Below are 21,558 nucleotides of genomic sequence, written 5' to 3'. Positions count from 1 at the left end.
AGGGTTTTTGTTACCAAATGTTCATGTCTGAAAATACAACTGATTGTATGGAAATATTTGTTTGAGAAACATTTGTGTGGCTAGCAAGATGCTTACATCCAGTAGTTATAAAGTCTTGAAAATCCAGTTCTTGTTTTTTGTTTTTTATTGATGGTTGTTTTCACAGAAGAAACCAAAAACAACAGTTCTCTGCATACCACTGGTAATAGTTGCTCATGAATTAGAATCATAAAAATTGCTTCTCTGCTCCCTCTTCAGATTTCATAATCATATTAGGTAACCTTTGTCTTTTTTTTAACTGAAAACAAGTGTAAACAGTATTGAGACACCCCCTTGCTTGCCCTAATCCACATTTCCCATGAGTAAATGGGAAACTGTATAGCAAAGAATTGATGACAAGGCAAGTCAGCATAAAAGTGCTTGTGTGTGGAGATATTTGTTGACTTTGTTGCCCCATTGCATAGAAGTCTCCTTTTACCTGTTTGTCAGCTGTGGAGAACCCAGAGAACTCTGATTCCCTCCTGCTGGGGTCATATTTGTTTATGCAACTACGCAGGCAGTGAATGTGAAGGCCAAAGGCCACTGTTGCTCCAATATTTGTTATGCACTTATATCCTTGACCAAACTACACTAATATTATTAGAGAGTGAGCATACCATATTTCTGGCACTTTTGAAAGGAGCATGTTTCCTTGCATTAACGTGCCATACTGTAATATGGTTTTTGTGTGGGAGGGGGGACAAAATTGTCACTTTTGGATGACAACCGACTCCCTGGTTTAAAAGATGAAGCTTGTATCTTGTTGATCCTTGTGCAGCTCCGTACGTCAGGCCGGGCAACAGTTTTGCCCTGGAGGACCACATACATTGGTGATAGTGGATGTCTGCATGCCAGTGCATGTGATCAGAGCTAGCCATGTCCACTCCAAGTCACACAAACACATTCACACATGAGCTATCAGTTGCCTACATGTACCATAGAAAAGCAGTTAAAATAGTCTACATGGTGAGAAACGACAGAGTGAAAGTGGTCACCTTTCGTAAGGTATGCCATGATAGCTAAGTACACAATTGCAGAACTGTTGTTGAAAACTACATCTGCATTGAAGTATCCCTAGAGAGAGGCCAGGTGGCTCATAATGACCCACTGCATGCTAAAGCAAGATGTGCTCCTTGTAGAGGAGCCCCAGCAGGATCAAGGGACTCAAACATGCCATCAACAATTAATATAGCAAACTTATTTTAGGATGCAGATGTGGCCTAAGAGGCAGTGTCTCACTTTGTAAGTACTTGGATTTGGTTATGTGATGAATTTCTTATTCGTACATTATTAGAAGCCCAGTCAGTTACACACTCCTATGCTTCTGTGCTTGTCATAATATGCTAATGTTTCTTTGCCACATTGCTGCAGTCCTGTAATCCTATACTTGCTGACCTGAGAGCAAATCCCACTGAGCATAGTGGGACTTCTGAATAGACCTGCATAGGATCACACTGTAATTACAGTAGTCTAAAGACTTCTTTGGTAATGATTTTTATATCTTGTTTGTTGTATCTTTTTAATTACCAGACACTGGACCTTGAACCAATGATTATTGGTCAGCCACCAATTCTTTATTTCTCATGTAGCTCTTTACTTTTCCTCTGCTCCATGTCTAGCAGAAGTAGAATAAATTAAAAATACACAGAGGTTTTTTACAGATCACGGGACTCGGCTGTTGTGTGTGCAGAATTCTCATCTTTTAAAAGCACAGAGTATACAGCCTTTGAGATCTAGTATGGCGTAGTGGTTAGTGTGTTGGACTACGACCTGGGAGACCAGGATTCAAATCCCCACACAGCCATGAAGCTCACTGGGTGACCTTGGGCCAGTCACTGCCTCTCAGCCTCAGAGGAAGGCAATGGTAAACCCCCTGTGAATACCGCTTACCATGAAAACCCTATTCATAAGGTCGCCATAAGTCGGAATCAACTTGAAGGCAGTCCATTTCTGTACAGCCTTGATTAACAACACTTCTAGTCAAATGTTTAACTTTTAAAAAAAAATTGTGGATCAACACCACTTTCCGTTCTATTTCTGACTGCACACCCTGCGTGCAGGTCTTGTGGATGGTTGCCTGGCTCTTCCCAGTGAATAAAACAATGTGTAACAATATCCAGTTTACAGGGTCCCATAAATATTTGCATTGCCTATTAGCTAGACATGACTTATGGTCACTGTGATGTTCCTGCTTATATTGTAAATATGGTAAGTGCTGGTTATATAGAAGACATATGGTAAGTGGAGTGAAAGAGGAGGGGGAGTACATGAGCAGTAGAATGCTGGATGATTGGCTGAGCGTTTGAATGGCTGGGAGTATAAATGGAAGAATGACAGTTGAATCTGGGTGGTGAATTGTGAGGTGGTGAATTGTAAGGTGAATTGAGGAGGTGGATGGTGTTTCGTGTTGTTGAGAGTGAGTCGGAGTTCTGAGGCAATTAGTAAGAAGTCAAGTACATAACAGAATATAGATGAAACCATAAGCTTGTCAACAAAGTAATTAAGTAATCTTGTTATTTCTAATTCTTAATAAATATATTTCTTGGTTAAACATAAGCCTGATTCCTTCAGCTGGGAAACGCATACCAGGGGGAATAGCAAAGTAACCAAGGCTGAACAGTTTGTATCGAATGGTGGCAGTGGCGGATCAGATGGTGTATCCAGTCCCACAGAGAAACCCAGGGCTGTATGCTTCAGTGCAAGAGGCTGCAGGGGGGTTTGGAAATTACCTATACCCTTAGACACAAGGTATCGAGATAGCCTGGCAGGGACTAAGGCACAGTCTAAAGGTTATAAGAGATACAGAGTGTGGGGTAGTAAGGCCTAGCAGGGGGATTTGTTGAAATCTGTGCTAGAGCTGTAAAGGGTAAGAAGAAAACCTGACGTTCCTGTCTGCTGGTAGCCACAAGTGAGAGCTTCACAGGTGGTGCTGGGGAAGGACGTCACAGTCACCACCAGCCCTTCCTCCTCTTGTAAGTCCTGTACTTATGTCTCTGAACTTAAGGGAGGTATGGGGTAGTTATTGAATAGCAAGTTAGATTTTGGAGCAGAATCAAATTGAAGTAGTGTGAAGATTTGTATGGCTTCTGTCTACTCCAGAGCTGAGCGTGATATGAGAGAACCATCTCCAGTTCTCTCAGGTTTTCTGCAAATGTCAGAGGACTTGCAGAGGTGGGGGAGAGTGGAGGAAAGGTTTTGTGTTGAAACTAGCTGTGGGTGTGTAGATCTTGTGATTGTGATGACCTCCAGCTAGACAGATCAACACCCAAGGAAAGTTCTCCCTGTTCCAAAGCTCAGTGCAACATAAGAGACACTCTCCGAATCCTTTGCAATGTATAACTTGGAGGAGGGGATTTGTGTGCTGCTGAGTGTCTTTACCCAGAAGCCTTCAGTTTCACTTCTAGGTTGGAGCCATAAGTCAGTTCCAAAGAGAAACAAAATCTTATTAACTTGTGCTTCAGTAAAAATGTTGGGAGCCAATATTTTCCAGAGGTTGTAGCAAGGCAATTTCACACAGTATTATTATTATTGTCATTGTTATTTATTGGATTTATATCCTGCCCTTCCTCCCAGTAGGAGCCCAGGGCAGCAAACAAAAGCATTAAAACACTCTAAAACATCATAAAAACAAAATTTAAAATATATTAAAACAAAACATCTTTAAAAACGTGTTTGCTTAAAAAAAAGCTTTAAAAACATCTTTTTTGAAAAAAGCTTTAGGAAGTATTAAAAAGCAATTCCAACACAGATAAGGTCTCTGCTTAAAAGGCTTGTTGAAAGAGGAAGGACTTTAGTAGGTGCCGAAAAGATAACAGAGATGGTGCCTGTCTAATAGTTAAGGGGAGGGAATTCCACAGGGTAGGTGCCACCGCACTAAAGGTCCACTTCCTATGTTGTGCGGAACGGACCTCCTGATAAGATGGCATCTGCAGGAGACCCTCACCTACAGAGCACAGTGATCGACTGGGTATATAAGGGGTAAGATGGTCTTTCAGGTATCCTGGTCCCAAGCTGTATAGGGCTTTGTGCAGCAAAACCAGCACCTTGAACCTAGCCGGGTAGCTAATAGGCAGCCAGTATCTTTTTACAATTAAACTTGCAATATCACTGAAAGTTTAAAATAAGGTTTGTTTAACAAGAGCCTTTTTCATGCAAAACATTGATCTGGTGTTCTAAATTATTTGGCTCTCTCAATAGCTTTTTCATTGGATTTGCACTCAGCTAAATGATTACACAGTACTAATCTTTGCCCTTTCTCTTGTCCTCTTCAAACATTGGCATAAGTGTGTGTTTCTATGTCTGTTGGCTTTTTCCCAGTATTTGAAGATTTGGTAATAATAATTACCTGTAGGTGTTGTCCAAGTGGAATACTTGGATACAAATTATTTTTAAGATAACAAGCCTCTATATTTATGACTAGTATAAATCATCAGGAACAGAAAATAAGTCATCATGATATTTGGATGGGAGCAAGATTATTAATAACTTGCTAAGCATGTTTGCCCTCACACTGTTTTCATGTATTTCACCATGTCTTCTTAGTAACATGCAGTTTGCTATCACAATATGGCCTAGTTGCTACTGTGCCACAAACACCTAATTTACAGCACACTCCTAACCATCTCTATTCAGAAGTGAGTCCTATTGAATTCAGTGGGGCTTACTCCCAGGAAAGTGTGATTAGGTTTCCTGACCTCATTACTCTAATAATGAATTGTATGCGGCATCACTCTTATCCATGTACTTATGAGACTTACTGGCGCATTGGAACTTCGGAATTGCCTTATACTGCCTAAGACCATTGGTCCCCTATCTCAGTATTGTCTGTACCAGGAGCAGAGCTTGGAAAAGTTACTTTTTTGAACTACAACTCCCATCAGCCCATCCAGTGGCCATGCTGGCTGGGGATGATGGGAGTTGTAGTTCAAAAAAGTAACTTTTCCAAGGAGTGACTAACTTGTGGCTCTCCAGATGCTGTTGGATCCAACCCCCATCAGCTCCAGCCGGCATGGTCAATAGTTAGAGGTAATGAGAGCTGTAGTTCAACAAAATCTGGAGGGCCACAGGTTAGCCACCTCAACCCACATACTGACTGGAAACAGCTTTACAAGGTTTCAAGCAGAGATCTTTTTCCATCTCAGCCCTATCTGGGGATGCCAGGGGTTGAATCTGGTGCCTCTTGTATGCAAAGCATGTGGTCTACCATTGAGGTGTGGTGGTATGCAATACACTATTCAGCATTTTCCAGATTGCATAAGGTCTGAAGTATTGTCCCCTGCCCATTGTTGCCCTTTCTATTGTTGAACTTCTCAAGTGATAAAAAGTCACTGTTACTAGGCATCTGCTTATATGTGCCTAGGTATTTGAATTCTCTTTCTTGGTGTTGTGGAACTGGACTGCTTAGAGAAACATTAATGCTACTTCCCCCGCTCCCAAGTTTTCATAGTTTGGACAACCAAGTTTGTCCATCCATTCTTGTGACTGACACAGGAAACGGTACTGTGTGTCATTGTGCATGCTGAAGAATAAGAGATTCTGTCGGTGACTGAGAAGAGACTGTTGGCTAAAATTGTCTGGCTCCACAGGTCATTGTAAGGCCAGTGCTGATGAAACAAGCTGTGGGTGTGTAGATTCTGTGGTTGTGATGAGCTCCAACTCGGTGGATCACTGGCCAGAGAGAAACAGAGCTGACCACCAGACAGTAATCTCTGGAGAAGTTCTAAACTGCTGCATTTTTTGTGGCTTTTGTGTTGATGGTAGGAAAGCCAGCCCTCACTCCAAATCCACAGCTAAGGGAGATGTAGAAAAGATCAGGAGAGGTGAGAATTCCTTTTTATTTCCATTTTATTTACTTACATTCATACACTTTAACCATGCTGTTCAACCCCCTACACCTTCCCAAAGTGACTCACAGGAAAAGTAATATACAGAACTAATAAAATTAAAATATAACATTAAAAACAAGCAAAATAACAAATACGTTTAAAACAAGATAAATCCACATCCAGGCAAGGATGAAACATTCTGTTAAGACGAGCATTTAAAGGCCTCAGTAAATGGAAAGATCTTCACTTTGTGCCAACCTGACATCACATGTTAATCTAACATTAGAGTTGGTGCAAAACAAACCTCCTTGGGGAGGGAATCCCAAAGACATTGTGCCACCAGCAGAAAGCCCTTTCTTGGGTCACCATCTAGAAAAGGCCCTTGGGAGATGATCTCAGCATGCAGGACCATGTGGGAGCAAGCGGTCCTTGAGGAGCACTGGTCTTTAGCTATATGGTAAGGGTGAGGAATCATTCTCAGCCCAAGGGCCACATTCCCCAAAGTGGGTGAGGCCAAATCCACTTACATATCCCATTCACAGGCATTCATACATCATGCTTCCTTGCTGGATGCTGACAAAGGGGCTGCAGTATTTTGTACCATTGACTGCAGTATTTTGTACCACCAGTAGTTTCTGTGTAGTTTCCAAATGCAGTCCTACATACAATGCATCAGAGTAATCTAAATGGGATGTTACTAGACCATGGATAACATTGATAACTGTGACCAGGTTATCTTTGTCCAGGAGAGTTTTTGCTAGAAGCCGTGGATTCCACTTCAGTTTCCAAACACAAGGCTGACCCTAATAGCGCTCACATACTGCGAACCTGATTCTAAAAGAGAGTGCAAACCCATTCAGAATACATTGGTAATTCTTCCCTTCTTTCTCCCCAATTACCTCTTGTCTTATCTGGACTGAGTTTCAGTTTATTGGCCCTCATCCAGTCAGTTTCTTACCTCAACATTCAGCATTTCCACAGCTTTATATGCATTTGCTCAAAAAGAGTTGTGTGTTATCAGTGTACGCTGATCTCCAGATTTCTTCTGTCAGTAGTTTCATCTGGAACAAAACAGAACCCTGTGGCACACCAGAGCATAACTGCCATGGGGCAGAGCATCACTTTCTGGAAATAGCTATCCAAGTAGGAACAGAACCACTGAAGCACTGTGCCCCCATTCGCCACCTCTGACAGCTGGTTCAGAAGGACACAATGGTTGAGTGTCTTAAAAGTGGCTGAGATCTAGGACTGTCATAGAATAGTTGAATTGGAAGAGGCCTATAAGGCCATCAAGTCCAACCCTGTCAACACAGTTGGTCCCTTCCTGTCCTCTTCCCAGAGGTCACCCATCAATGCTGCCAAGCACTTTCATTTCCAAAACCAGACTGGAACCCATATTAAAATTAATCCAAATTTTCCAGAATGTTTGCATTTGCACAGCCACTACCCACTCAAGTGTCTTTCCCCAAATGGTGTGTATGGAACAGGCTGATAGTTCCTTTTTAAAATGACCATCAGTGCTCAGAAATACCTTTTCAGGAGCAACCACCCCATCTCACAAAGCATTTATCATTTCCTCAACCTAGCTGATCAACCACACTCCTGCCTGGTGTAATGAGACCGGAGGAGCAAGAGTTGAGCAAATAGGAGGTAGGGCAGGTCCCTCTTTGCACTTTTGTCTATGCACTTTGGCCTTGGTAGCTGAAACACATTCAGTAACACCTATTTGACACTTCTCTGGACACAAGCACAGACGCCTGTGCGTGAATTTGTTTTATGTGGGGAGATTGGCGCACAACGATCAATACACAATCTTGACAGAAAAAGGCTTTGATCCAATGGCATGGATACCACAACGATTGGAAGTCTTTTATCTGCTGCAACCTTCATCTGCCTTCACAGCCGTTGTAACATACACATTGTTATCCTCCACCTGTTCTGCCGTTGAGGACATTCTTGTATCGTTCTTTGTTTTGTTCCTCTCCCTTGATTTTACTGCCATGGGTGACCCTGCTGGGAGTACTTGACTCCCGATGGCATTGCTCACACGCAAGCCCACTCACCACTACAAGGTGACGATCCACAGACACTATAGTCAATGTAGCACCCCAGATGGTACCAATCAGATGTATTTTATCTTTAAAATGCTTAGCAAACAGGCCTCTAAGGATTTTTAACATCTCATTTCCGGCCCAGTTGGAGGCGATACACCATCCAGAAAAGCTCCACTGGACAGCACTGTGATGATGCTGGGCCGCTTGGGGCATTGCAATGGCTTCTGGCACCCCTTGCTCCTTGATTGGAGTTGGCAAAGAAAATGCTGCTTTCCAGTTATAGGAACTGTTACCTGGAGCACTTTCCAATCCCCAAACCTTTTGCTGTTCTTGCAGCTTCTGAGGAACTGAGGTACCAAGTGAGCCAATGACAGGCCTGGGGTGTGAATCTGTTAGGGCTGGCCCTTGGGCTCATGTTTGCCCCTTCAGACCATGTTGCTGCTGTGGTTTGTGATTTAAGCTGCTATGCCTCAGCTGCTTCACCAGCAAATTATGGCTTGACTTGGGTGGAGGCAGCTGACGGTGTGATTGGCGATGGTGCAGGGTAGCTATGTTTGTGCTTCTGAGGCAAGCTTCTTGTTTGTGAGAATTTCCTGCCCTCCCAGCATACCTGGGAGGGGTGTGTATATGACTTCATGCCACAAGGCTATGCACATCCTGAGGTGGCTATATGACTTCATCTTCTGTTAAATGCTGCACAAAAGCCACAACAGAGTCAGCTGTTTGAAATTGTTTCTGCGTCACTCCTGTTGATGTGAACCTCTGGCCCAACCTGAAGTTGGCCCCTGGTTTATTCGTTAGAGTCAGATTAGAGGGAGCACAGAAGATTTGTGCTGTACAAGTCTACAATATGCTTCTGTAGCAATCTCTAAAGGCCTTTCCAAACAATAATATATTTTTTAAAAAATATCCAGAGGTTTTAGTTATACCTCTAGACCAGCCTTTCCCAACCTGGGGCCCTCCAGATGTTTTGGACTACAGCTCCCATTAGACCCATCTAGTAAGGGATGATGGCAATTGCAATCCAAAATACCTGGAAGATACCAGATTGGGGAAACCTGCCCTACACCTTGCTAGCCCTGATCCATTGTCAGTTATACAACACTGCATAATAGAGGGGTGCTAGCCTTTCTGTGGTGGGGGTGGAACGTCTGTATTCCTCTTGGGGCACTGGGGATGGGGGAGGCTGGGGATGGTGTTCCAGTAATGGTTTTACAGAGGGAGGCACAGGAGAAAAGTGGCACACAACTTGCAAGGAAGTTTATTCTTAAATTTTGTTTGTATTTACAGCATTTCATGCTCATCACCAATATTTTGTCTGGGGTTTTTACAATTCTCTAAACCTATAAAATATAACATCAACATAAAATCAAAAACATCAGAATAAAACTAGACCAGAGAAGACTGCAGTGTCCAAAGTCTAAAAAGGATCAACTGTGTTTTTAAAAACTGAAAAGAGTAAGGGGAGGTCCTTACCTAGTGGTGCCAAAAAGACCACATTGTAGGCACCAGGCATATCTCCCTGGGTAGGGCATTCCCCAACTGGCCACCCACCACTGAAAAGGCCCTCTAACACTGCTGAAATGATATGGCAGTGGACAGAAAGCAATTAGTTTTGTTTCCTAAGGACATGGGGTTTTTTTCCCTTTTAAACTGTTGCTGGATGAGACCCTGTCTCCAGTTGCTCATGTTAATTGCTGTGGTAGCTTGGTTGTAGTGATGTGTTTCCATTAAGTGGGAAACACAGCCTGTTCAATAGAGATTCTGAACTGTCTACTCATACAGCCCATAGGCTATCTATAGCTTGAATCCTGGCAATGCTGTTTGTTCTCACTGAAGGTGGAGATCATTAGAGGACTCCATAATTTGGTAACCAGTAAGCCTAGCTCCATATATGCAAAGGTGAGTTGCCTTATTTGTATGGCAGAAAATCCAGCCATAACATTGTACCAATTTCTGCTTTGCTGAAGACTGCGAAATGGTCTGCAGTTGGCATTTTGTCTGCCTCTTGATCGGTCTGAAGGCTTGTGCTAGGTTCAGTTAATGATTGAGACTCCACTGAGTCTTTTAATGAACTACAGGCGGGCCCGGCTTATATGGCAGGTTCCGTTCTGGACCCCCGCTGTAAAGCAGAACCCCATTGAGTATAATGGGGCGCGTTGCGAGAAAATGCTGCAAAAGCGCAAAAATCGGCTTTAAAACAGGGAATGAAAGCCGCCGCATTAGCGGAACGCCGGTAAGTGGGGCCCTACTGTACTATCTGTGCATGTTTAAAGGGTAGTAATTCCAGAGCATCAGCTGCCTTGTCTATAGCAGCAAAATGACAATGCAGTGGCACCATTTTGGATGACTTGTTTATTATTCATTTAACATATTTATAGACTGCCCTTCCTTTGAAGGTCCCAAGGCAGAAATACATACAATTAAAACCAAAGTTGGACAGTAATGTTAAAACAGGCCAGCATAAATTCTATACACAAAAAATGGCTGCCACAATAAACATTTACTATCATGTACCTCACCCCTGCTGAATGTTCATTGTAGTATGAACTTGCTTGGGCAAGAACCTGTTTTATTATATGCCTGAAGTGGGTGGAGAGGAATACTTGTTAGCTACTTGAGGGGCTTTGGAAGCCAGTACTCTTGACTTGGTCATTACCCTGTTTGTCACAAAGGCAGAGATCACAAACGTTTGAACATAGCCTGTTAGTATCCTTCCACTCAGTGGAGCCAGGGATGAATAGTTATGACACAGTCTGTCCAGTAATTTAGTCACAGAATCAGGATTTTAGAGATGAAAGGGACCTTTGAGGTAATCTCATCCTGCTTGATGCAGGATGCAACTGCTGCATCCCTGACAGATGGCTCTTGTCTCGGCTGAAATATCTTTAGCAAGTCTCCCTCTCCCCTTCTAATTTGTCTAACAGGGGAAGGTAAATGCCCAGGCACTCCTGTTTAGCAAGTTGCTAGTTTTTTTTAGCACCTTCAGAGCAATATTTTGAAACTTCTGGCATGGCCCCAAGGTTAATTTACTCAAATGTGCTGCCTAGGCTGACACGTGTGGTGATAATCTAGCACATATTACTCCTGTGTTTGCATGTTTCTGTTTGGTAAAGTATGCAATTGCATGGCATTGATCTGGCGGACAGTCTTGCAAATAAGTCCAGGAAACTGAATTAGCCTACAGAAATTTCTGTTAGCTTGCCTACATAGCCTATGTTAGCCATACACATTTATTTGTCGTTTGAAAGAACGTAAGGGTTTGAGAAGCTCCAGCAACCCATAGAACTATAATTTCCAGGTTTCATTAGAATAAGCCATGTCAGGTAATCCAACTTAAAATTGGTTTGAGTTTATAGTATGGGTGTGACTTGTTTGTTCCAAGGACACTTTGTTCCCACTAAAAATAATGGGTTTGCTAGTAACAAAGATCTTGCCATGTTACTACTGGAGTTCTGGGGCATGCTTGGGTGGTGGGGGTTAAAAACAACATGGGAGATGAACATATAGTGTTCCATACCAGAGGACCAATAGACCATATTGTGGGCCAAAACTGCAGTCCTAACCCCACTTACCTGGGAATAAGCCCTGTTAAATTTAGTATGACTTGCTTATGAATTAGACATGGTTAGGACTTGGAAACTCTTTATGTTTAATGTTGATGTAGGAAACTGTTCCTGAAATGCTGGCATTGTTGATACCTTACTTCCACATGACTCCAGCAGATGAGCAGTTTGTTCTCCTGGTTGTGTGGGTTTGGCTCTCAGAACACAGGTGCATATCTACACATGTGGTGAAACTGTGAGGTGGTAGGCTTCTAGTTCCACATTTTCCAGGAGATCTTTAGAATTAATTTTTCAATTTAACCCAGAGCCTGTGCTAACATGTGCCAATTTGGGGGGAAGCTCATAGTGGGTGTCTCCACAATTAACACCATTTGGTTACCATACATATGGAGATTATGCAGTGCTCCAAGGTTTCTTTTCCATGTTAGTGACGAGAGGTGGCACCTAGCTTTCCTAGAGAAATTGATCCATTAGGATTGGCTCCGTAGAGGCTTGGTCATACCTTCTATGCTGCTAGGCATCCCTTTATATCATAAATTAATTATATCTCTCTTCCTAAGCCTCCCTTAGACCGTCATTCTGTTTAAAAGGCTCCCTTGTACCTTTCAAAATACATTTTTATGTGTTTATACTTCACTGGTTAGCTGACGTGACAGCCTTTGTTTCCAATGGACATTATATCTTCCCTCAAAACTGGATATGATCTCTTTGCTAATTTTATGTTGCTTCATTGTTTACTTTCGTATTTAATTTTACCTTTGTATGTTGTCGATAAACTCAGTAAAATGAAACAACCTGAGAGAGCCCCAAAAGCTCCTTGGAAGCCTTGAGCCATGCACAGCCAACTTTTGTGCAATTGGGTACTTGGGAGGAAAAATCCTATCAACCACCTCTCTCCCAACTTGCTTCTTTCTTGCATCTCCCATGGTGAAGATCATGCTTTTTGAGAGTGGCTACTGGGTGACTTGGAAGAGTCTAATTTTTGGTATGCATGCATATTTGCTAGTTTCACAAAGTACCTCATTCTACCCCTATGAACTCTTCGTAGTCATATTTCTCACTCTCTTCCTCCTATCCCTCAGATTCATTTTCCCCCATCCATTATTTGCCACAGTTGGGCTTGGAAGCCACTTGCCTGGAACTTAAGCCTTGAGGGTTACGCTAGCATTCTTTTTCTATGAGATCTTTTTATTAGAGAATGTTTTGATTACAGATCAATGTACAGGCAATGAAGCAGCATATATCACTCCCGTAGAAGTCAGGTGCATGCATAAAAAAGTTTTTGACAAATAATAGTAGGGAGTAGCATATGATAAGGGAAGGTGGCAGGTCAAGCTTAGAGTCCAGTGAATGAATTTCAAGAGTGTCAAGGAAGGGCGATGGGGGCAAAATCGTGGATCCTTGGTAGCAGGAGTTATTTCCTGAGGCAAGGGGGTCCTCTGAAGGCATTTTCTGCTGTGGCTGCTAGTGCATTCTGCATATTCAAATAGCATGGTTGTAGAAGGTGTGTGAAAATGTCACACATAGCAGTTCCCGGAGTGCAAGGTTATATATCCTAAAAAGCAAAGATAAAATATTTCATTTAAGGTAGGTAGGGGGTTGGATGCAGAAGTCCAAGATGGATCTTCTGATGCAGAGTCTGTGGCTGAGGAGTGGGGTGGGCCCAGGCTCATTCTGCAGGTGGTGCTTGCACATTCTCTGGGAGTGTCTGAGTCACCAGGATTCTCAGTTGTCTCAGATCTCCAAGAGGCTTGGGCATCCACAAAACAAGAACAAAAAACAGACCAAAAAAAGTTGGGGTTGTCTGCAACGCAGTGTTGCCTCTTGGCTCGGACCCCATTTGGGGGAAGGCCAAGAGGTTGGGGCTCCCTCCTCATGGATGTGGGGATGGGCCATTTGTGGCTCCCCCCTCTGGCATTAGGCAGGCAAGCTTATACTGGTGGTGGCTTGTGATGTGTTCGACATAGATATCTTGGGACCACCAGATGGTGTCTGACACCATCAGCTTGCACATGAGTTTGACATAGCGTTTGCCCATGCCACAAGCTCTAAGTACAGGCTTGTTGGCAGGGTCCCAGCCTCCTAGGGCTCCGAAGAGGAGAGTGTGGATAGAGACTTTGTACCCCCTGTCCTTGAGTGTGTTTGCCAGAGGAGCGTACTTGCGGTGTTTGCATTCCCTGGCTTCCTTCATGACCACTTTTCTGTTCTAGAAGGGGATAGTTATGTCTACCATGGTGACTTTCCTCTGTTCTTCAAACAAAAACCACAGAAGAGGACTAGAGCATGTGTGTGTGCCCATGTGAGCTCTGGTGAACTGGAAGTCCTTTTGTTTTTTATTTTTGACCTGAATCCTAGCTACCTAGCTGGATATGACAATCCAGGGGCTGCCTTCTGTGCTCAAACTTTGTAATATGTTTCTTTATGGCAAGTGTATGTATGTAATGACAAAATGTAAGACTGCCCTCCCCATGACTAAATTGTGATTCTGTTGGTGTCTAGGAACTTGAAATAAATGTCTTAACTTATTTAACTTAAGGTGCTGCCACAAGGTGTGATGTTGGCCTGGATGGCTTTAAAATGGATTGTGTAAATATGTGGAGGATGGGTTTACACATGGGTATTGACTATGATGGCTAAATTAAACATGCACATTTGAAGACAATATGCCAGATTGGGAGCATGTACTGTTGCCTGGACTCTCCCAAAGCATCTGGACCCTTGGTCTGATCAAGCATTGCTCTTCTTATTTTTGCCCTTTTTCCAGATCTAAATGTTTTAGTAAACGAGCACTAGAGCCCTGCAATGTCTTCTGCTAATAGACATTCACCTGAAAACATCCTATTTTATGTATTTATTTTCTTAAAACTATCCAAAGCTTCTGCAAATCCTTCCGCAAGGGATCACAGGAAGTGGTATCAGAGCTAAGGCCTAGTTCTCATGAATGGAAGATGCGGTAGTAAACCTGTTCCTGGACTGTACCATTTCAGAACACAGGTGGGGGCTCACATGACTGAATGTCCCTCGGTTGCAAAAAGAATATCGCATGTATATTAAAGAACATTCGGGAGACAGCTAGCTAGAACTGTTCTCCCTGCCATCTAGCTTTCTGCACAGAAGGAACTTTTTTTTTAATTGAAGCACATTCAGTTAGCATGTTCCCTACCTGCATTCTGAAGTGGCACAATCCAGAAATGGGCTTACTACCTTAACCTCTGTTCATGAGCACTAGTAGCACCTATAGGGCACAACTGTGAATAACCCACATTTTATTCTCTCTGTTCAGCGTTCCGACCCCAGATTACTATCACAGTTTTTCTATGCTGATGAGCGAGTGACTCAAGTGGTAACGGAGATCAACTGCCTGGATGTAGAGACAGATCCTCAACAATACCTGGTACTACTAAATCAATTGCACCTTAGTCAGGTAAGGCATTCTTTTTAAGGGCCAAACTAGACATGGCAGTGGCAGACCAGTGATTGGAAGGGGAAGGAGGGTGGAACTTCAAAGTGCACCATTGGTAGGTGGGAGTAGCTGCCCCCCCCTCCCCATTTCTAACTGTTGTTCTTCTGGTAGAACTCCATGAATGAAACTCCTGCTGCCTACTGGGAGAAAACACACCCATAAAACCAAAAGGCTTCCAGTGGGAATTGATGCTTTCCCTTCCCACTCACTGTTGCACTTTAAATCACATTCAGATTTTTTGTTGTTATGTGCCTTCAAGTCAATTACAACTTATGGCGACCCTATGAATCAGTGACCTCCAATAGCACCTGTCATGAACCACCCTATTCAGATCTTGTAAGTTCAGGTCTGTGGCTTCCTCTCTGGAATGTGTTGAAGGTAGTAACACCTCACCCCATACTCCTAGGCTGAACTGCTGGCCATCATAGAGCGGATCATGGACGAGTGCATCCCTAAGGAACGTCATGGCCGTGACTACGTCATCAAATTCCCTGAAGATCTTCTGGTGGACAATCTTCGGAACCACATGCTGTTTGCTGCTGAGGTAAAGGTGGAGTGATACATGGGTGCTTCTATGGCCCGCTGGATATGCTCTGGTGGGTTGGAACATCTGACCAATCTTTATTTGTATGTTCTGTTCTGGGTACAGCTTCACTTAGGATGTAAGCATGAATGGCTGGACTAGAGGATATCTAATGCTTGGCCAGCTGGTGTTGTGATCTTTCCTGTTTACTCTTCCATTACTTGCAGCCTGGGTTCCTTTTGCTATGTTATTCCTGGTCAGATAATTGCTGAGTCCTTGGGAATGTTGCTTGCGTCTTTATAATCTGGGAGTATTCCTGGAGTTCAGCTTCGGCAGGTGCTGAAGGGCTCATCCCAACCCTGAAATAGCTTGTATGGTATGGTAGGAGGGAGGCAGCCAAAGAACAGGGAGCGTTCCTGAGCTGTATCAGCATTCTTTCTCTCCAGTGTCTGATGGCACGCACCTATATTGATGTGGATGAGGCAGATGGGGTACGGCTGCGACCTCTGGCCAAGGATCTGCTGTGTAGCTTAGAGCTGGTGCGAACGGTACTCCGGGAACAAAGCCTGAAACAACCTGGACCCTATTCAGAGCCTATCTGCAGGGCATTGATCCGCTTTGATATGCTCTTTGCTGAGTTTGAGCTGAGGTACGTGCCAAGATTTCTCGGTACTGATCAGACCTGCTTGTGGGCTTCCAGGAGGCATCTAGTTGGCCCCCATAGGATTAGATTGGACTGATCCAGTAGGGCTCTTGCATTCTTAGGTGTTAGTTTTCCAGTGTAACGAATGGGACAAGTCCATAGCTTGGCCTTCTTTTAGACAGTGTACTGAACTGAGCTAAGGAGCATAAATTAAGATTTTTTTCAAGGTGAAAACTTGTAGTTGCTGCTCATTTGATGGAAACAAGGTGATAAATAACAACATCCTTTTTAGCATTTTAGTATTTCAGCTTTTAATATTTAATATCCATTTGTATGTGTATACATATGCTTTAATTTTTTATATCATTAATGTATGTTTAAATTGCTTGATATGTAGTTTTATTGTATATCAGATGTTTTACTTGTTGTGAACCGCCCAGAGAGCTTCGGCTATGGGGCGGTATATAAATTGAATTAATAAATAATTATTAATAAACATCCTGGCCAGACCTAATCAAAGTTGCAATGGGAACCTCTGAGCAGGATCAGTGTTGCCTTCTGAAGTTTGTGCAACCAAATGCGAGATGGAATGAGAAACCAGAAGATTGGGGCTATGTCTTGGGGTATGTCTGCAGAGCAGATGCTCAAGAATGGTGGCTAAAGCTTGGTTTCAAAGCCTGTCTTTTCTCTTTTCCCCCCCAGCTATGTATCATCTTTAGTTTCTGTGAAGTCACCTGAAGAGATCTATAGGCAGCAGGAGATTGTTGTGCTCTTTTGTGAAACTGTGGCCAGGTGAGGATTTTGCCAGGACCGCCCCAGCTCTGTGGCTTGTAAAAATTCTTGGGCAAGCACCATCTACTTCTGTCATTGAATGAATCAACATCTTATAAAGCAAACCAGCCAATGCTGCTTCTTGATGTGGGAATCTTGGCTCCAGTTAGGTCTAGGATAATAAGCTACTTTGACTGCTGCCCATACCCTCCTTTCTCATTTTCTGCCCCTTCTCTCCCCTCTCTTATCTAGAGCTCTGAAACTTGGCTACTTGACTCAGGAGATGATTGATGGGTATGAGCCGCAGCTAATGTTCACCATTCCCCGCTTGGCCATTATTAGGTATGTGCTTTTACCTGTCATCTTGAGGTTGAGTATGGAGCCGTGTACCATCCTAGAACTCTAAGCCAAGAAATGTAAAATGTCTGATCTGGCAATTATAGTTGTCAAAGCTGGCAAGACAGACGTGTTTGTAATGAAACAAACTGGGCAAGTCACATTTGTGTAAACAGAGATCTCTGTTGTTTACATTCTTTGTGGTACATAAGTCAGCTAGACTTCTGTAAATTCCTCAGCTCTTCCCAGTGCCAATCAGCTGGGCAGCAGGAAGGTTTGCAATGAGATCTCAGCAATCCCAACATGTGCCTCCCAGCCCCCCATGTTGTCTGTACTGGTGGGGAGGATGTGACCCACCACCAAATGTGGCTCCAAGGCCCCAAAGGTGGCCCACCACTGCTCTAGCCCATGGTTAGTGAGATTGTTTGTACTCAATTCAAAACTTCTGGAATGTCCATCTCTCCAAATGGCCTGCCTGCCTGCCTGCCTTTCCTTGAAGAATAACCATTTTATAGCTGGGTTGGCCTTCCAAAAGCCAATTGTTGCCACTTTGGATTCTGACTGAGGCAGCTATGTCATGAGGGACCAGCATAAAGAGTCAGCTATTTGCAAGTGGCACTTTGCCATCGGCCTTTGCTTTCCAAATTCCATTCACAGTGGCTCTTCAAAGGTCTACGTCCCATCTTGGCAGTAAAGTGGCTATGCTACTTTGGGTTTTCCCTTCAACATGGATAATGCATTGAGAGCTCCATCTGTGATTCCTGGCCCTTGGGCAACATAGCTGCTAGCAAGAATTTAGATGGTGGTAAGTCCGGAACATAAGGGGTTAGGCAGAGTAGCTGCATCAAGGTTGAACAGGTGAAAGATTGTGAAAGTTAATAGTAAAAGTGTTTTAAAGTTAGGGAAATAATGCTATCTTGGAAAATGAAATAATTTTTTAAAAAACAAGCCTGGCAGGGTTTACTTCTGTGGCTGAGTCTTGGTTTTGAGGAAAATTCACTAGTCAAAGATATGAGGAAAGATTGATTCCAATTATTCTTCTAAAAGCTCTCCCATTTTAAATAAAATCTCCAGAACTGTATAAGAAAAACATACATAGCAGCAGTAGATAAGGAAATCCTGTTCTTTTTGTTGTTGTTGCCCCATTCACAGTGGTCTTCTGATCTACCCTGATGGACCCCTCAATTTGGAGCGGAGACCCGAGGAGATATCCCGAGTCTTTAGCCCGTTCTACGTCTTGCTTAGAAAAATTAGGTGAGTGACTAAAAAAGCAGCAGTGCTGTTGCACAAGAACCTGACTGCAACTTCCGCAGGACAGGAGGGGTTTAGGCCTTTGTAGAAGGGAGTGTGCAAACAGCCAAGCTACATTATTATTTATTATTATATTTGGTAGTCGCTTTTCCTCACAAAAGTGACAGTGACATGTTAAAGCTAATTAAAACAAACACAACTAATAAAAACCTAAAAACATATCTATACAGAAAAAGGACTGTTCAGCAAAATCACATGGGGGGAGGGGAGGGTGTCTTCTATACTGAGCCACTTCAGACTGCAGCTTGAATGAATGTTTCTGTTTTTATTATAAGATTTCCTGTGTGTAGAAATCTAGCACAAAAGATGGAACACTACTAGCCTAGCCCTTGTTCCCTGATGGTAGTGTTTTAATTGGAGAGGTTAATGTAGGAGATTGTTCTAAAAAATGCAATCCCTGACATCCTGCAGTCTGAAGTGGTGAAATCCCAGAAGTATTTTACCACTTACCTGTGCTGATAATGTTGATCAGCCCTAAGTTAAATGGTTGGAGTGGAAGGTATTGTAGAAATGTTAGTGAAGGTGTCTTGCTCCTGCAAGCGGACATGTAGTTTAAGAGGATAAAGCAGGAAGTTCTGGAGACAAGACTGGAGTTCATGTGTGTGCTGGGGAGAAATACAGTAGTGAGTTGCCTCAGCAGAGTGCATATATGCCCCTCTTTGAAGGCTTGTTTTCCACACTGCATGAAAGCACATAATGCACCAATGTTTTGTTTTCCTAGATGCCTCTTTTACAAGCCTTTTCCCTCCTAGGGAGTTGTTACGTGTGCTGTCCAAGGAAGAGCTTTACATGTTGGAGAAACGCGTGCTGAATGAGAGCACTACAGATTTGCCGCCCTTTAGGAATATAGATTCTCCTGATTTCCAGGGTGCTGCAACTCCACATGGCTTCCTGTCCGTCCCAAGGTGTGATCAAAAACCTCTTCTCTCCACTCCCCATCTCCTCAAATAGACTTCTTGCTTCCCTTTCCCCTTTGAACTTCTCAATTTGCTACTTGAATGTTTGGAGCAGAGAAGACATGGATTCCAAAGCACATGGCTTTTTTGCCTTCAAAATGGGGTGTGTGTGTGTTGATGTGAGAAGGTGCTTCCAGACACAGATGATTTAGCAGCACTCAGTCAGTGTGTCTTTTTTAAGCTGGAAATGGAACAGCAACTCTCCTGTCTAGACTTCTAACACTTGTAATCAAGTGGGCAGTCCCCCTCTCCACAGTGCCAAATGTTAGAGTTGGGGGTATTATTTTCATTGGCCCATTGTGTGTGGAATAAATTCTCTCTCTCTCTCTCACACACACACAATTTGGGAATGGGAAAAAACTGATATAAAACAATAATATGTGGGGAAGGTTTAAACTGATTAGACTTGATTCCTGGAGAGGAGAGACATACTATAGAGAAGGAAATGGCTAGAAAATGGCAAGCGCAATCTAATCAAACAGAATAGCAGCATGATAGGCCATTTATACACATGGGAAATGGTGCAGCGTTTCTGTTGAGTTGAAAAGTAGGGTGGGGGAGAAGTTCTGGGGAGAAAAACTCCGGAAACTAAACAAGGAAAACATAAGAGGGAGTTGTTTTGTTGACAATTACTGTTTCACAGTAAATACCCATTGTGGAAGCAACTACAATAGTTCTCCATGGCAGCATCAAAAGACATGGAAAAGGTTCATAAGTATTGCTGCAGCGGTCAGGAGGTGCTTGTGGCTTTTGGGTAGATTGCAAACTACTTGAGAGGTGAAGGAGTAAGAGACTTAGCAGCTAGCTGGTGGTAAATTGCAGGCCCTGAAAGCTATCGGGACAGCAGGTGTACCTCTGTTGGCATTTGAGGAATCTGATCTTACCTGGCCCAAAGCTCATGTGGGAACACATACTGTGCATATCTTACCCTTTCCTTGGGACTTACTTGAATAAAGGTCAAAATGAACATAATATATTTCTATCACATAGGTATACACAAAATTAAAAACTTCGCAAAAATAGGTCTATGGCTGATAACCAATAGAATGTACAATATTGATCAAATAATCTTATGCTTTACAACACTGCAATGCAAACACAGTGTGTAATATCACATAAATATGTTCTGAAATATCTGGCTGTGCTGACTGAAAATATCTTAGAAATATTAATTACACCACAGCAAAATAATGCAAAGATATGATAGACTGAAACCTGAAAATCCTGAAGATGGTTACAAAGGATGTATTTTGAGTAACCTGCCAAATACGTTTTGACTTTTAAAAGTCTTCCATCAGTGCTGCCTAGTTGAAGGGCAACTTCTGGAGAATGGGCTCAGATAGTCAATTCTTCAAAATATGTAAACATGCTTTTAAAACACATAAAACATGAATCCCTAATCTTTGAAATGTATTTCAGTAAAATTTGGATTTACTCTATAATGTATTATGCTGTTGCAGATTCAAAGTATGAGAAAAATGATCTGATTCATACATTTAAGGCAGATGATGCCATGATATTTGGGGGGCAGGGGCTTTGAAAGAACAGAGGTGTAGAGTAATTCCTTTATATCCATTCTAACTACTTGATCTCATCTTTTTAGTAGGCATCTTGGGCAAGAGTCTAGTAGCACCCAGGTAGGAGTGATCACACAAGTTCCACAGAGCACTCGTTGGGTGGAATTGCGAGCCCGTTATGGCAATACAGAAGACATGATCCATACATTGTTTGTCTGTATCTCTGGTGAGTGGCCTACTTCTGTCAGGATGGATAATGAAGGCCTCCCTCACCCCATATTTCACAATGGGGACAGTGGCTGGCAGGTGTATGGTACATCCAAGAGGAAGGATGATGTACCAGATAAACTGATAAACTGCTTGCTGCTCTTATTGGGGAAAAGATTCTGGCAGGAAGTAGTTGCGAGGGGGGTATCTGAAAGGTTTTCAAGAATGAGCTTTGAGAGGTAACAGGGCTTAAGCTAGGGCGTCCCTAGCCTTTTTGGGCTTGGAGCCACACTTGGAAATCTAAAACCATTGTGGGCACCACAAAATACCCGTATCACAGAAGAAAA

At 42.9% G+C, this 21,558-nt stretch overlaps 1 protein-coding gene across 3 annotated transcripts in view; it reads left to right on the top strand.

Moving 5' to 3' along the window:
- The window catches only part of ZFYVE28 (zinc finger FYVE-type containing 28), a 34,683-nt gene that overhangs the window by 7,919 nt on the left and 5,206 nt on the right, over positions 1–21,558 (top strand). For 2 of the 3 annotated variants that reach the window (XM_061617602.1, XM_061617604.1), the window contains exons 2-9: positions 14,768–14,908; positions 15,354–15,491; positions 15,917–16,119; positions 16,816–16,905; positions 17,137–17,226; positions 18,373–18,474; positions 19,284–19,436; positions 21,091–21,230. In XM_061617602.1, the coding sequence (XP_061473586.1) occupies positions 14,768–14,908; positions 15,354–15,491; positions 15,917–16,119; positions 16,816–16,905; positions 17,137–17,226; positions 18,373–18,474; positions 19,284–19,436; positions 21,091–21,230 (1,057 nt within the window). The remainder of the gene's footprint in view (positions 1–14,767; positions 14,909–15,353; positions 15,492–15,916; positions 16,120–16,815; positions 16,906–17,136; positions 17,227–18,372; positions 18,475–19,283; positions 19,437–21,090; positions 21,231–21,558) is intronic. The other variant, XM_061617603.1, reaches the window with a different exon arrangement.

The sequence above is a fragment of the Rhineura floridana genome, chromosome 3 (assembly GCF_030035675.1).
Source record: "Rhineura floridana isolate rRhiFlo1 chromosome 3, rRhiFlo1.hap2, whole genome shotgun sequence".
Classification (NCBI taxonomy): Eukaryota; Metazoa; Chordata; class Lepidosauria; order Squamata; family Rhineuridae; genus Rhineura; species Rhineura floridana.
This window is presented reverse-complemented; position numbering and strand designations above follow the sequence as displayed.